The 15,277-nt window shown below is 43.5% G+C and overlaps 2 protein-coding genes across 3 annotated transcripts in view; one reads left to right on the plus strand and one right to left on the minus strand.

Annotated features, from left to right (window-relative positions):
- Window positions 1-15,277, plus strand: part of tbx21 (T-box transcription factor 21) — a 477,598-nt gene that overhangs the window by 246,642 nt on the left and 215,679 nt on the right. The gene's annotated exons all lie outside the window — the stretch shown is intronic.
- The window catches only part of myo1d (myosin 1D), a 100,408-nt gene that overhangs the window by 40,240 nt on the left and 44,891 nt on the right, over window positions 1-15,277 (minus strand). For both annotated transcript variants that reach the window (XR_011909234.1, XM_072374205.1), the window contains exons 12-16: window positions 15,139-15,209; window positions 13,774-13,848; window positions 13,464-13,596; window positions 11,711-11,877; window positions 10,186-10,393 (exon numbers count right to left, since the gene is read on the minus strand). Coding sequence is in view for 1 of the 2 variants with exons in the window: in XM_072374205.1 (XP_072230306.1) it covers window positions 10,186-10,393; window positions 11,711-11,877; window positions 13,464-13,596; window positions 13,774-13,848; window positions 15,139-15,209 (654 nt within the window). In the remaining variant the exon portion in view is untranslated. The remainder of the gene's footprint in view (window positions 1-10,185; window positions 10,394-11,710; window positions 11,878-13,463; window positions 13,597-13,773; window positions 13,849-15,138; window positions 15,210-15,277) is intronic.

A 15,277-nucleotide genomic window follows, 5' to 3' on the forward strand; every position in this document is an offset into this window, starting at 1 on the left:
AAGGCCTCTTCTCCAACTTAAAGGGGAACTCTGGTATTTCTAAAGCTAGATCTTATTTCTGGCATGAAATATACTCACCGAGAACAGTTTGGTGAAAGTCGGCGTCCTTCAGAAGATATTTAGATAACGTCGTCATATAAGCCCCCCGATAGCCGCCAATAACAACAACACAGCAGCTATGAGCTAACAGAGCTATAGTACGCGTTCGTTCATTCATTCTTCTTAAAGTATTGGTGAAATAAAGGCAGATAATGCCTTATTTAGAGGCTGTATTGTCTATGCCCCCATTCTCTCCCGTTATATGGATATATGTGGACCTCGAGTAATATTTAGATTACTAAATATCTTCCGAAACTGTTCTCTGTGAGTAGATGAACGTATTTCATGCCAGAAATAAGGTCGAGCTTTAAAAATACCGGAGTTGTTGAGACTCTCAGATCTGTCATTTCTAGATTTGATCTAATTATCAAAATATCCTCCTTTCACTGGTCTAATCTGAATGATTCAGCTGTTAAAGATAAATCATGCTCCACAGCCTCTATACGTCTCCTCAGATTTGACATCTTGCTTTGGTAAAAAGGCAACACGCTGTACAGTTAAGTAAACTGTTGCATTTCCAGCCCTGGGAGGGTGTTGGCTGAAGATGGAAACATCAACCTGGCACAGCTGGCTGGTCGCAGCTCAGGCCGAGCATCACATCAAGTGAAGATTCAGACGAGACAAGCGATTAAAAACAGCACCGAAAATCCTTGTGCCATCCCACACTCGTGTTACACTCAGATTCGAACATTTAGCACTCTGCCATAAATGTTTATAACTCCCCAGGATTACAATCACAATGAGCTTTTAATTTAATCATGCAACACTATAATGTGCAACTTAAACGTAATGCGGCTAAATATCCCTGCAGCACAGTAACTTGTCTTTCATGGTGTTGTAAGACACAAAGAAATTGTTTAGTCATGACCCTCAGTCTGATGATGTTTGAACAGCTTAAATCTGACTAAAAGAAGCCTGCTTGTACCCAAACATAGGCTGAGTGGCTATCAGACCCTCAATATAATGAATAATAGATGTAAGTTGGACTCAAGGGAGCCGGAACTCTGAACCCACCCTTCTCTAAAATTACCGCCATATGCTCTGCTTTTACTGTACTCCCTCCTCCTTCCACACACAGCTTGATGTTGGTGTGCTGCCTCAATAATCCTTAAAAATCACTAATCCAGTGTCACGGTCCTCGCAGTCACATATTCAGGACGATGCTGCAGAGATCACTGGAGGCCCACTGCTGGATTTCCTCTCAGTGTAATGCACAATGATCACGGAGCTCATGAATATTTAATTTTTCCAAAGTGTGGGGGAGGCCGTTGGTATAGAAAAGGATTTCTCCCATTTGCATATTAAGACTGTGGAGGAGGTGGTTTTCACCTGATGGGACTGATGGTGTAACAGCATGCAGAAAAAAACGACCAAATCAGCTCTAAATATAAGAGTTTAAGTTGTGTATTCCTTTCCTCCAGATGTTAAAAATCACCTCTGAGCTAAAGAAATGTGACACACGGCCACAGCCGAACAGTTCAGAGTAGCCTTCTGAACAAGCCGAAGATCAGTGAAGGACAGTCAGCCATCTAATCTGAAAGCCAGCCCAGTCTCTCTGAGTAAAGAAGGCTTTAATTTGGATTTTCAAGTTTGCATAATCATATGTTATGTCCATTAAGCTGGGATCAGCCAGAACTGGATAAAACAGCTGAGATTTTATAGACAGAAACCAGACCGGTGGGCTTCAGATTGTGCTGTGACCACTTCATTTTTCTGCTTCTGTGCACATTTCTCAGAGTCGTAAAGATTTAAAATCCCACTTGAATACCTAAAATAAGCATCGCATTAAAGCTCTCACAGTAGCTCATAACAGCTTTTATGCAAATCAACCCACATCTACTCAGTTACTGAAACATTTTCTCCACTGTGTCGCCGTGCGCCTCAAGTGGAGCTTCTCTGCTTAAATGGTCTTTAACAACCTTGTCCTCCGTTTCCACCATGCTGCATAGTCTCTCATACATAATGCAGGAGCGTATGCGAGGGGCCAGACCGCAGTTTCATCGCGAAGCGGCCCCTGGATGACTCTCCCACGTGCTCGGGGTGATGGTAGCGAGAGGGGTGAATGCGTTTCAGGGACTGCAGCTGATTTGGCTTTCTCTGTGGACAAGGTGAACGTCCGTTTCATTGAAATTCTGACGGTATACATGGCAGTTCTGCAGATATAAGTCAGATATAACTGTTAAAAATGTTGCTGAAGTGGATAAAAGTCTCAGAGTGCATCTATATAAGGATTTAAAATCAGATAATATCAATATCTGTAGTTATACACTGAGCGGAAATCAGTGGAAACTAGTTTTTTTTCATGTTTGAACCAAGTTGTGTGCTACTCAGCAGCATCTTTGCTACAGTTTGCAGCTCTACTGATAATTTCCTGTTCAAGGCATCATTTAGAAATAAAAGGGGCTTTAAATAACAACCTGCATAGTATGATTTTAAAACTAAGCAAAGCAACAAGTCGGCCTCGAGGATTTAACCGAGTGGGAAGTCTGAAACGGTGTAAAGGAATCTGCTGAAATCTGCAGCTATCCAGGCATTAGATCAAGGGACGATAAACAGAGGAATACGCTAAGAATCGAGCTGTGTTAAACAGGCTGTTTAGTAACAAAAACGTTCCACTAGCAAGAATATAGCTGCTTAACAGCAGAAGAAAACACTGCACTGGTTTTCCTGACTTTGTTTCCTCCACAGATGCAGCTTCAGTTTCTACTCCTCAGCACATTCATCTCTTCTTTCGTGTCTTGCTGGTGTTCATTTGCCCACAAACGCTTTGAAGGAGGAAGAAGGCGATGGCAGGAGGCGCTGGTGCCCAGATGGCCGTGCAGGAGATGACTGGTGTGAGATGTGTGCTACGATCTCACACTGGAGTGGTTTGAGTTAGGAGGTAAAGTGCATGGTCGGTGATAATAATGATGACTCTGGTGGAAGGCGTGCTCCTTATAGCGCGGTCTGACTGGGAGCTCCTTTAATAAACTTAATAAGAACAGCAGCTTTATTGGCAGATTTGAGAAACATTGAATGTAGTTTGTAGGATTGTTTTTGTTCAAAACTATGATTAAATCCTTATTTTAGAGGCTGTTTACATGAAAAAGATCATTTGAATTTGCTTTTATCCTAATTTCCTGCTGCTCTGTTTGTGTCACACAAGCACACGGTACCATATGTGCTTATAACATAAACCGAAAAGTGGCCAAAATGGAGCTTCAGTTAGAGCTCAGCTGAGAAGCTGCCTGTCTGATATCCACATGGTGCACGGGCCTGTGCCAGATCAACAATCTACGCCACAAGTCACTAATTACAATGTGACTGCTGTTGGAGGTGAGAAGCAAAACAGGAGAAAGAGAGACCATAAAGCAACCGTGAATCACACAAGAAGTGGCATTAACTGTCTCTACAGTCTTCGGAGCCTCGTTACAGTATGTGGCAGATAGAGAAGATGTTAAGAGTAACGACTGGGCCGTCCACAGTAGCTCCCCACACAGGCGCAATCACACACACACACACACACCGTAAAACCATTTTCTGCTGCTCAAACAGTGCAGCAGACTGGCTGCAACGACGGTGGCGAGCTGATGAAGATGGCACTCGGGGGATTGTGGATAAATCAGGCCAATAACAAGGCCCCTGACGGTCTGCCGCTACACCTTCCTGGCCAATAAAGCCATCTGATCATCGTGGAGCCAGCCCTCTCCACGCTCTGGGGCCCTGGATTTACGAGCTCATCAAAGCCAGATTGGGGATTTTTTTTTTTTGTTGCAACAAAGCGGGACAATTTGCTGAGTTCTGGGTAAGAAAACCTTCGTAAATCACATGTTTTGGGGCAACTGGTGAGAGCTGGAAGGTCCCATTACTGGATACTGAATATCTGTTAAAGTGTTGAAGTCTGTAGCTCAGCAGTAATGGCAGCTGATCAAATCCAAAACAAACAAAAAGCAACCATTGGCTTCACATGCAGGGAAACTAAGCAGTATTACGCTCCCACATGAAGAGACAGACAGGCCGGGCTGCACCACTGACACACACGGCTGCCATTTAATGCTGAACGCTCCAGTTTACACGTCCTCCGGGGACATCGAGCTGGATTTCCAGTGACATGCTGGATGCACACGGTCGGCAGAGGGGGTGGAAATCAAACGTGTGTGACAGAAGCTGCAAGGTGCACTGACCACTGGCTGTCAGACAGTGACAGAGGCGCAGGTCAGAAGTCATTATCATAAATCGATAAAGTGCTCGAGTGAGCGGCACACTCACCACTAACACCAACATCACCATACTGACACATTCCTTCTATCACAATAACCTAAACTTTTACCTCAGGGCTAATGTAGTCCAATGATGCGAGACAAACGCGTTGAAAGCGATTCCAAACATTGCAATCTGATTGAAAGAGGCAGTACTGGAGAGGAAACTGAATGAATGCCCCATCCATCAGCGAGATGGGACAGGACCAAATAGATTGGAGGACTATTGCCAGTGGTCAGCAGTACAGGCTTAACATGACAAACATTAGTCAAAGTGATTGGACGGGATCACCATAAAATCCACTGACTCATCCCTCCACTGAGACCTCTGCAGAGGAAATTTAAGTTTATCAGCGTATCATCACGAGTACGATGTGTTTCATATGGAGGCAAATGGACTTCAGAAGCTGTATTCCTACTTATAGGAACAACAACGGTGCTTTGAACCTTTTTAACAAGGAAAATTAACCATCAAAGCTGCGGTTCAGGATTTCTGTTCTGAATCTGCACCTCCAACAGTCTCAGGAAGCTTTGGCTTTAAGGAACCAGTTAACTGGGAAGGTAGCTTGCTACAGGAGAAGTCAGGGCACTGGAGAAGCCACTGAGAAGACTGAAATCAGGTTCCATAAGCCTTCACATCTCAACGCCAGCGGACTCGTTATTTGGAGTCATATCAGTGTTCCATAAATAAAAAAAAACAGAAGATTTGGGCCGGAATGATGGTCAACTGATAAGTTTACTTTTCTTTTGGGTTACTTCTTTGTCTCAATCTTGTTTGCAGTCCCTGCTCTGAGGCTGCAAAGACAGCAAGCCTTCCACCCACATGGACTCATTTACTCGAGAGGCCTCCACGACTCGCTGGCTCTCGGGTCTCAGCGGCTCTCTGCCTGGGGCGTAGCACAAGGCCGCAGTGGCCTGGCATAAACGGTTAAAACAGCATCAGTCTTCACTGCTTGAGAGGTCCTCATCAGCTCTGACATCTCAGCCTCGCTTTGCTTATCAGGCCAGTGACACAGAAGCAGCTCTGCAAACATCTTGCTGAAAATGAAAATGTTGCTGGATCCCATCTTCATCTATGATACTTGACCACCTTTACCTCCCAGAGTACAGGCGCGTCACCACTACAGCACGATGGGATGGCAGTAGCTCTCTGATCAATCCAAATTTACTGTTTTTGATTGGACTGCAGATGTCAGAGGGCGATGTTAGCTTCAGAGCCTCCATGTGAACTCTACAGTTGGTGTTTCTGTAAGAAAAAGTGAGCCGTGCCCATTTTTGGAGCCTCGACTGCAGCATCATCTGTGAAAATCGGCGTGTATGAGGTGTTGGGTCCATACTGACGCTGTGCTGAGCCGAAGACCCATAAAATCTTCTAACTGTTGCTGAACTGAATGCAGATTAAGCACTTTTACGTTGCACTCAAAGGCCAGATGTTACAGGGTGTGAACAGGTTTCCTGACCAGAGAAAAAAGGGCTAAAGTGTGGGAGAAGGGGTCTGACTTTGTCCCAAACAGGTGGTGCAAGGGGAAAAAAACAATAATTTCAACATATCGCTCCTTTTCATGTCACAGGCTTTAATGTCGGTGTTTACCGCAGACTTTCCACATCAAACGTGTGTGTGATGAACACTGGAGTCCACGGCTCATATGAAAGTCTCTCAAAGTCTAAGAGAGATCTAAGGTTACGGTGTGAAAACTGCCTTCTAGTGGTAAACTCTGCACACAGGTACATTTTAACACAATGAGGCTCAAACTTTGAATGTAAAATTAAGGGGGGGGCAGGAGGAGATTAGAAATTTGAGAAAACTTTGAGTCTTATTGAAACAAATGACCTAAGTGAGGATTAGGAGAGTGAAATATGGAATTTAGAACTGACCGTGAGCCAAACTTGGTGGTGTTATTAGAGTTTTTATGCCAACAAAAGATAATAAAGGCTGTTCAAAGTCTGACAGCTTTTGATTTTTCTGAACCAGATGCTTCCCTAAAAGGTGAAAGATCAGGGAAATGAGCAGGAACTGAGACTGGGTCAATGATAGCAACTGAAAGGCATCGGTGAGAACAGAAGAAGCACATCTCATTTCATCAAAATCCAGCAGCGTGATCACTAGCAAAGTTAAACCACCTTCCTTTCATCTTCCGGTGTTCGGATGATAACTTTAACACTGCAGGTTCAGACGGGATCAGAGGATGACGTTGTCATGTTTCTGCTGAGGTCTCAGAGAGCACATCAGTTCTGGGCAGTTAGGCAGGCAGTTCACGAGGAGGCTGACCAGAGTTACCCACAGATTACCCAGATTATCACCCCTACTCATTGCCTGAAGAACTCACTCACCCACTGGGAGACCATATAAAATAATAGAATAAAGGTATTTATCCTTTCTGGACATTTTCATTAAACTCCTGTCCAAACGAGGCCCCCGTGGCTTTGCTATGAAAGCTGACGACCCGGGACAAAACGCTCGCCACGTCTGCTGCACGGGGACCGTGTAAAGCTTTGGAAAGCAATTAAGGCCGCGGCGCAGGATACACGGGGGGAGTCTCTTCTCGTCATCATCCCTATTCTGACAAGAGCCAACAGTTCCTATGATGTGGATGGCTGAGCTTGAATTCATAAAATATTCATTTGTAAGACAGAGAAGGTGGGGGTGGCCTATGTATAATTTATTTTATCTCCATATCTGCTGAACTGTGTGCTTCTTATGGCCTTTCTTCCAGTTACCATTCAGTGTTGTCAGTGCTCAAAGTAAGACGTAAAGCAACCGGTTGTAAGCCCCAAGGCTTGCCTGCAATAAATTTCAACCTGGGAGGAAACCGTGGCTGCAGAGCAGTAAGAGTGGAACGACGAGGGGAGTGTAAGAACACGAATGAAGGACTGATGGAGCGAGGATTGAATACCCCTCCCTCCTGGTAATACAAAGAGGTAAGCTGCAGAGACCAATTTAGCCAGGCAGTGGCACAAGGAGGTGCCACTCAAAGCGTCCACAGAGTCACAGATTGTGTTTTTAGCCGTTTGATGGTGCAAGCTAATATTATCATAATGAATCCGTGAGGCAAATAGAGGAAGAAGAAGTGTGTCTGAGCCTCAGTCATACACTAGTCTTGGCACTGAGGTGCCGCCTGGCATAAGGCAGTGTGGTGTGCCAGGTGCTGATAAGGGGATTGCTTGGCACAGCCGATCAGACTCAGGCTGGGCTGTTTGTATGAGTAACAGCGTGACAGATATAGGAGTAAACTCAGCTGTCACATCACTATTTGACTTTGCGTGTCACTGAGTGCACGTGGCCTGAATGAGCACGCATGTGCAGCACAGACTGTAAACCTTACCTTCAACGTTAACGGAGGGCGAGATTAGAACGCCGCTCTCCTGCCACCTCAGCAATGCTGTGAGGTTTGTTTTGATGGGAAAAAAGCAGCAATCCCTCTGGGCTTTCTCTACGTTATCAAAGCCGGATTACACTGAGATACAAGATCGCATTTTCCTGAGGGAGAGGTGGAAGGAACACCCGCCTGGTTCGTCTGTGGGAAGAGCCAGCAAAGGGTCAAACAGATCAATACAAAGGCCAGTCAGGAGAAGATAACTTCACTTGGACGATGCTTTCATGTGTGAGAGCTGAGAGATGCACCTTCAGAGAGGCCCACATGAAAGCAGCACTGTGGCGGAATCTGCCAATAGGAAGCTCATCTAATGACAGCTTGAAAAAATGCTAAAATGCCAATCATGTGGCTCCCAAGTGTGGGATACAGCGCCTGAGATGATTTATGTGTGCACACTCTACCCCGATGGAGCCGTTGCTGCATGGCTGTCAGTCAGAGATGGCATTTTCAAGCACACACACAATTTGCATAGTATGGCTCTAATTTGATACCCAGACAGAGCCTCAGTCCACACTTAAAAACCAATCTCTACGTCTATTAAAGTTTCCTCTCAGCACGCAGGGCCGACGCCTGTCAGCGACTGCGGCATAATCACACCAAGACGCCGGCATCCTCGCCTGAAGGAAGTGTCGCCAGATCACTGACGCATGAAGGGGATATCAACTGCACAATTCATTCAGTGACCAATATTCAGAGAAGATTATTTAAATCATGTTCCTCTTGAGGGGGGAATTTAGATTTTTGTACATGGGGCAAACACTAATTCAACCTTAAAAGGTTACAAAAGGGCTACAACTGTCATTCTTTTGATTTAACTGACAATATTTAACATTTTGTTTAGTCTCGCTAACATTTCAGGCTGCTGTAAAACAGATAAACACGTCTAATCCTCGGTTTGGACGGCTGGAACAGGTGAGTTCTTTTGGCACTTTTGCTCCATGAATGACAGTCACTGGTAGCAGTTCTTCTAGATTAATCCTCTACTGATCAGTAATTTATCAACAAGCTACCTGCTTCGGCACTAAATCACATATAAGCCCAAACAGGACCCATCTGCCTAGAAATTAGGAACAAAATCTGTCAGGTGATAAGCAGCTTTCTATTTAATTTCAATCTTCTTATCAGTTTAGCCTAATTCATGACTGGAGAATGCAAAAATAAAATCAAGTGTCTGCAGCATCAAGGCAACATTGAGGCTGCTCATTCTAATTCAAGCCACATGAATACAGAAGAAGTTGAACAGAATGGCTGAATCTGAATCACCCAAATGATAAGCAAATAAGTCAGGAAGGGTAGAATACGTTAATTTAAGGGTATTTCCTTTAGTCTGCATATTAACTGCTTCCCATTCTGCTAAAGTTGTCCTAGAACACCTTTTTATATCACATCCAAAGTAAACCAGGAGCTATTCTAGAACAAAATGGAGTAAATGCTTGATTTGGGTTGTTTTTTAACACTAAAACATAAAAGTTTTGGAATCTAAAGTGTTACTGGTAGAGTAACAGATGTTTGAACTGAATGAAAATAAACCTATAATGAAATAAAGTGAAACAAACATCTTTCCGTCTGTCTTTCTGCAAAAAATTTATGTCTTACAGCTTTTTTCAAGCCCTTTTCAAGTTTTCGTGTAAGCTGTGCCCCATTTTAACCTCAGAAACTCTAGAAAACGAAGCAGCCGTTTTATTTTACGCAGGGCTTTGCATCCTGGAGCTTTCATGGGCTATTTGATGCGTAGGTGCTCAACAAGCTCCCTCAGTTTTAAACGAGGGGCTAATCAAAAGCTAAAGATGCTGGCCAAACATTTTAAATCACTGTATAAAAAATGTTTAAAGGCAAACCTGAGCTATAAGAACATGAAATGTTAGGCTCATTGGAAATTATTCTACAGCAATCTGTGGGAAAATAATGAAGTAACAGCTAAAACTTGCGGCTAAAACTGGATTGTTGGATTTTCTGTAAGGAAAATCTTCATCAGTGGATCACCAGGAGGATTTATAGTGCAGGTGAGGAATCTGTTCCTGCGTAAAACTCAAACATCTCAGATTAGAAATCTAGACTAATTTAATAATTCTGCGGCTGAAAGTCAGATGAAAGAAGAGAAGGAGCAGAGAGACGCTCACCCTCTGAGATAGAGAACATCGCTGAAAGATATCAGCTCCAAAAATACCTCAGTGCTTGTATAACCGAGCAGAGTCAGGGCATTTCTACCCTCAGAGGTTATTCATATGCAGAAGATGGGAGGATGAATTCCCCGGCGAGCCTGATGTGGGCCTCGACACCAGAGGAGAACTTGTGATTTTGTTTCAAGGTCGCGATCAGATTCTAGTTTTTGATGAGTGTTTGCAGTGAGTATCCCTTTCTTTAAAGGAGTTCTGTCCCTGTTCAACAGTCAAACTCTAACCGTGCCGCACCAACAGATGCGTTGGTGGTGGCGTTCGAACCCGTAAAGCACCTCGATGGGTGTTAACACCAACCTTCTGCAGGAAGAGGACGATTCTCTGGACCATTTCAGCTCGCTGCTCCTCCAGGCTGAAGAGAGTCCGCGGCGTGCGGATGAACACTTTTGTTTTGCCGTAGGCCACATCGTGGTCAAAGCCGCAACCCTGCATGAGCTTCTTCACTGCATCTTTGTCCGACGGCAAGTCGTGGTTTGGCCACGTGAACTCTGAGATCATCTTGTATCTGAGGGAGAGAAAAAGCACTCTTGTGTTGCTGCTACACCAAACCTAATACACGGCCATCAAAATCCCAAATGACTGCAGGAATGAGCCGATCTTTGGGTTATCACGTACACCGTGTGTGCAACTTTACTGATTTACTGTGCCGATCGTGCACTAAACAGCTGATGGAAAAGTCCAAAGACCACTTTTTCTTGAGAAGTGAAATTATACAAATGAAGCGGAATTGACTTAAATTCCCTCCAAATGTAATAATCAAAGCATTTCTGCACTAAATGTCTCATTTTCCAGATGACTCACTCGTAAAGCGGTGATGTAATACCGAGTCCATGTTCTGTAACTCACTGAGGGAGACCGGAGTGATGCAGTTTGATGAATTACTCAAAAGTTATGAAAGACTCATTATCTAACCCTCCGTCCACATTCATTTAGAACAGGGCAGTGGGTGAATGTGACGGCTGGGGCATGAGGACAAAGCTGCAACAGGCGAGTATTGAAATATTAAACCTAAATTGATAAAGATGTCAGTCAGTCACTCATTCCATCTTAAAGCCGGTCCAAAAAGTGATCATTTAGCTGTCAAATCTCCACAATAAAAGTAACGATGCACATAAAACAGAACATTTAAATTATTATACTTTTAACAGATTATCCGGTGCATTTTATGTGTTGAACCCACCTCTAAATTCTTCTAAGAAAAAGGAAAAAAAGCTTAAATCTTAAAAAGCGATCTTATCAAATTAAAAGCTTCACACTCAGGCAATAAAATGTGACTGAGATACCGTCCGATTGATCAGATGCTCCTCAAGTAATTCACTTTGGAGTGTCTCTGGATTGGGATAAGGTCAGAAACTATAATCTTATGTTAAAGTGAGCTAACCCTGCTGTCCTGAGCAGACTGGAGTCCAATCTGAAGTCAATTTTTAAAGAACGGCAACCAACAGAGACACATTCTGTCCGTTTCTTCTCAGTTCTGTGATGAATCAGCTTTTTTGGAGGAAAACACATAGTATTTCTGCCTTTATTTCTGTATTTTCTCCCCACTGCACCTGCGGGGCTGCAGGACCACCTAACTGATGATGACATGAGTTTTTAATAGATTTAAAAAGAGTAGTTAGAGCCCTCACACACAATGTCTGTGGCATTCAGCCACGGTAATCCTCTGGATAATTGCTCCACAGCTCATGATAAACACAATTAATTGATACGCTTATGCTTTAGCAATGGCACCTTTTTTTAAATCCTTCTCTAGCATTTTGCAGCAATAACTGGCAGGTTAACCAGGGAAGGCAGGTGGGCCTGACGTGGTGTTGTGGCGTACCTCTGCAGGAAGCGAGGATACGTCTGCCTGTAGGCGAAGCCGGCACGGCGCACCCTCAGGTTCTCCATCAGCCCGAGGTACTCCACCTGATGGCGGCAGCGCTCCTGCTCAAACAGCAGAGGGGACTTGACGTCGTTTGGCTTGATGCAGCGCACATAGTAGGGTTCCTACAGATGGTAGCAGAGAGCAGCTGCGGGTCAACAACAGCAGCATCCAAGACAACTTAGCTCATGTTCTTGTAGCTCGGGGTCAAAAACCTCCTGGGAGCTCACTGCAATAGAAAGGCGGTTTTCAGGTGGTCGCTTCGTTAGTGTTCGAGCTTAGGGAATGACTAATACCACTGTCATACACGCAGGCGTGCAAACAATGGCTGCGTAGCTGGCTTACGTTTGACCAAATGTGGGAACTTTTTAAATAAAACGATGGCTTTAATCTTCTTGCATGGAAGTTTATACAGAAAAATGTCAAAGTCTGCCAGTCAAAGCCAATGTTTTAGCCTCTAAAAAGTGACGCCAACATGCTTAAATGGTTTACAAGTGTAGATATTCGTGTTGTTTTCAAGCAGTTGGTTTCAAACGGAGACGATTCGCAGCTTCATTTCTACACTCGTATGCAGAAATCTTTGTGTTATGGTCTGTTTTTCTGACAAATCGAGGCATTAGGAGAGATCATTTAGGATATTTCTGTAATTCAATGGTTTAACAGCGTGTGCCTGGGTTTGATTTGCAGATATGCATCACTCTTATTGTTAAAAAATTAAAATGTTATGTTTGTTTCTGCAGACAAGCAGGTATTTACCATCTCATAGTAACTATTTCTGATTAAGTTAACTGAGACAGAGATTAAATGCTCTGATATGCATCATATCAGCAGGTGCACAACCACATATTTTATGTCTGTTAACATAGTTTGTAGTGAGACATCTAAAATCCTCTTTCAGAATTCATTTCCAAAAAGATTTAAATGCATTATGTGTCCGGCTTTGGAGTAAGTTTAAGCCACAGGGTGAATATGGAATTTGGATGCAAGACAATATAGAAACAAACACACAAAGGCTGCAATAGATACTAAAATAAAGGCAAAAACAGCAACAATGGTAAAGTAGTTACATAATGGGGGTGAGAGTGAGTCATCAGAGTTCATAAATCAAGTTAGAATGGTACCCACAGGAGTAAAGAGGCAGCATAATATCCCTATATGAGAAGGGTGATACTGCAGCGAGTGAAGAAAGGCCGTCACAATCTCTCAAATGAACCGAATAACAAAGTTATATCACACTAAGTACTGAAAGAAAGAAAGAAGATAATCCAAAACTTTAAAGGTTGCAGTTAAAAGTATTAAAATGCAGGAGAAAAATCTTAAGAAAACCCTGAAAATTACAGTCCAAAATGTAGTTAACACCAACAGGAATGCTTACAGATGTGCTTACAGATGTGCAGACAGAGGAGATATGATGAGAAGACGCAGCTCAGCCTTAAATAGTCTATTCAGGACTTTATACTGAAGTGATCTCCTCCCAGAACCCTGCTGATACGCCCGACTTTAAATCCTTACCTCAGGCATCTTGAACAGAAACCAACGCAGTGAAAGACTTCATGAACGCTGAAACTAAGCATTTTCAAATCTGCAGCTAGCAGCAGATGGTCATGAATTTGAGGGTATAGAAAACAGCTGTTGATGTAGAGGTCAACAAAAGCTCCTTTATTCCACCGTAATACAGCAAACCTTCTATAAAATAATAAAATAATCTCACCTTGCTGGCGAGGTTTTCCACCAATGCGATCATGGAGTTTTTAAAGAGGGTTGCTGCTGTTAGCGGCCGTTTGGTGACCTCAGTGATGCTCAGTTTGCCCTCGGGCCACATTCCCTTCAGAACCGGGTTAGAACTGGACAAGAGAAAGAGACAGAAACAAAAAAACAAAATTAGGAATTTTTTAATGCAATATTTATCCCCAGCAGAGGAAAAGCTGAAAAGAAGCAAGACAAGAGCGAGCTAAGAACAGATTTCTTGTGCTGGTGGTGTTTTAGCGTGGAAATAAAATAACTGCAACTGTGCATGTCACCTGTTGTACAACAGTCTCTTGAAATCCTGGAACAGAGTGTCCTTGTTCTTATCAATGAAACCCACCACTGAGTACCTGTGGGCAGAAGGAGGTGAATCAGTTCAAGCACAGAGACACTGTCCCGCGCCAGGAAAATCAGAACCATACAATCTCACTACGGATAGACGTTCAGCTGGAGGGCGCCGTCGGGCCAGTAGCCTTAAAGCCTCACGTCAAAAGACAACAATAGTCATGAGGCTGCCACAAATATCAGAGCCGTTCTACTCCCCGCTGTGAGATGTGAGAAGCTGCCCCGTCTGGTCCAGGGTGGCTCAGGGATCAATCAAAGCTGCCAGTCAGGCCCGGTTCATCTGCCCGAGTCCTCCCCTGGGTGGCAGACACTTAGCCTTCACAAATGGGTTCCCTGAGAGCACTTTTGGAGGCTTAGCAAGCGCGATTTAATCATTTGAATTGTGTCCAGGTGCTTTGGGGACTGGGAAATGGTGCTGTGGCTTTTGGGGGAGGAAAATCAAGATGTTGTTTACATGTTTGAGCCTGTCCACCTGTGCGAATGTGCGCTGTCTGGTCCACCCCGGACTGAGCAAACAGGGGATTTCTTTTTGAATGAGTGCCGGCAATAATGGACTTTTCTTCTCCAGATTTGTCAGTATCCAGGCAGGGGTAGAACGTCCTGATCGCCTTGATCAGGTCATTTCTCAGTCAAACTACTCAGGATTGGTCCACATCTTCTTTTCTGGTTATTTGATGGTTTGTCTTCATCAGAAAGAAAAATGGAATAATTCAAATCCAATATGAAATGGTCAAATTAAGCAGTTTAGGGCCAGGAGATTATTTGAATTTCAGACACTGACGGATGTTTTTCTGCAATCAGGGTTAGCTAGAATAAAATCCAAACAGATTTGGGTTTAACATTTAACACGTCAAATTCACATGTAATTGTGTTTTAAAGCACAATAAAGAAGATGCGACCAAATATTCCACATTTCCATCATTTCCAGTGCTCTTTTCAGTATGATTAATACTCCCACAACGTATTTTGCATTTAGATGGAAACCGCTTACGATAAGAAAGAGAGAACATTATCTAATCAAAGGAATAATGTGATTTTGGATCTCTAAACAGAGAGAAATTGTATTAGGGTAGAATACTCACAGTCAGAGAATTTAAGGGACAAAGTAATATGACTTAGAAAAACAACAATTGTTTAAAATCCAATTATAGAATGAGAGTGAGGGGCGTTTCTATTAAAATCCTCCACCTGACAGCGGTTGAAGTCAGCAGCTCTGAGGCATTAATATGCAGAACTGTTCAAGACGAGGATGAATCATCAGTAAAAGCTTTTTCTGAATAGTTTAAGATACTTACACCACGTCCCCAGCGTAGTGCCTGATGCGAAAGTCTCTGTCAAACTCCAAACTCTTGTCAGTGGGTGAAAGCTGCGGAGACAGAGCGAGCGAGCGGTGAGTGACACTAACACAATGAAGTGCCTTAAAGGCCAAAGAAG

The sequence above is a fragment of the Leuresthes tenuis genome, unplaced genomic scaffold (assembly GCF_036924035.1).
Source record: "Leuresthes tenuis unplaced genomic scaffold, fLeuTen1.0.hap1 SCAF_20, whole genome shotgun sequence".
In the NCBI taxonomy this organism is placed as follows: domain Eukaryota; kingdom Metazoa; phylum Chordata; class Actinopteri; order Atheriniformes; family Atherinopsidae; genus Leuresthes; species Leuresthes tenuis.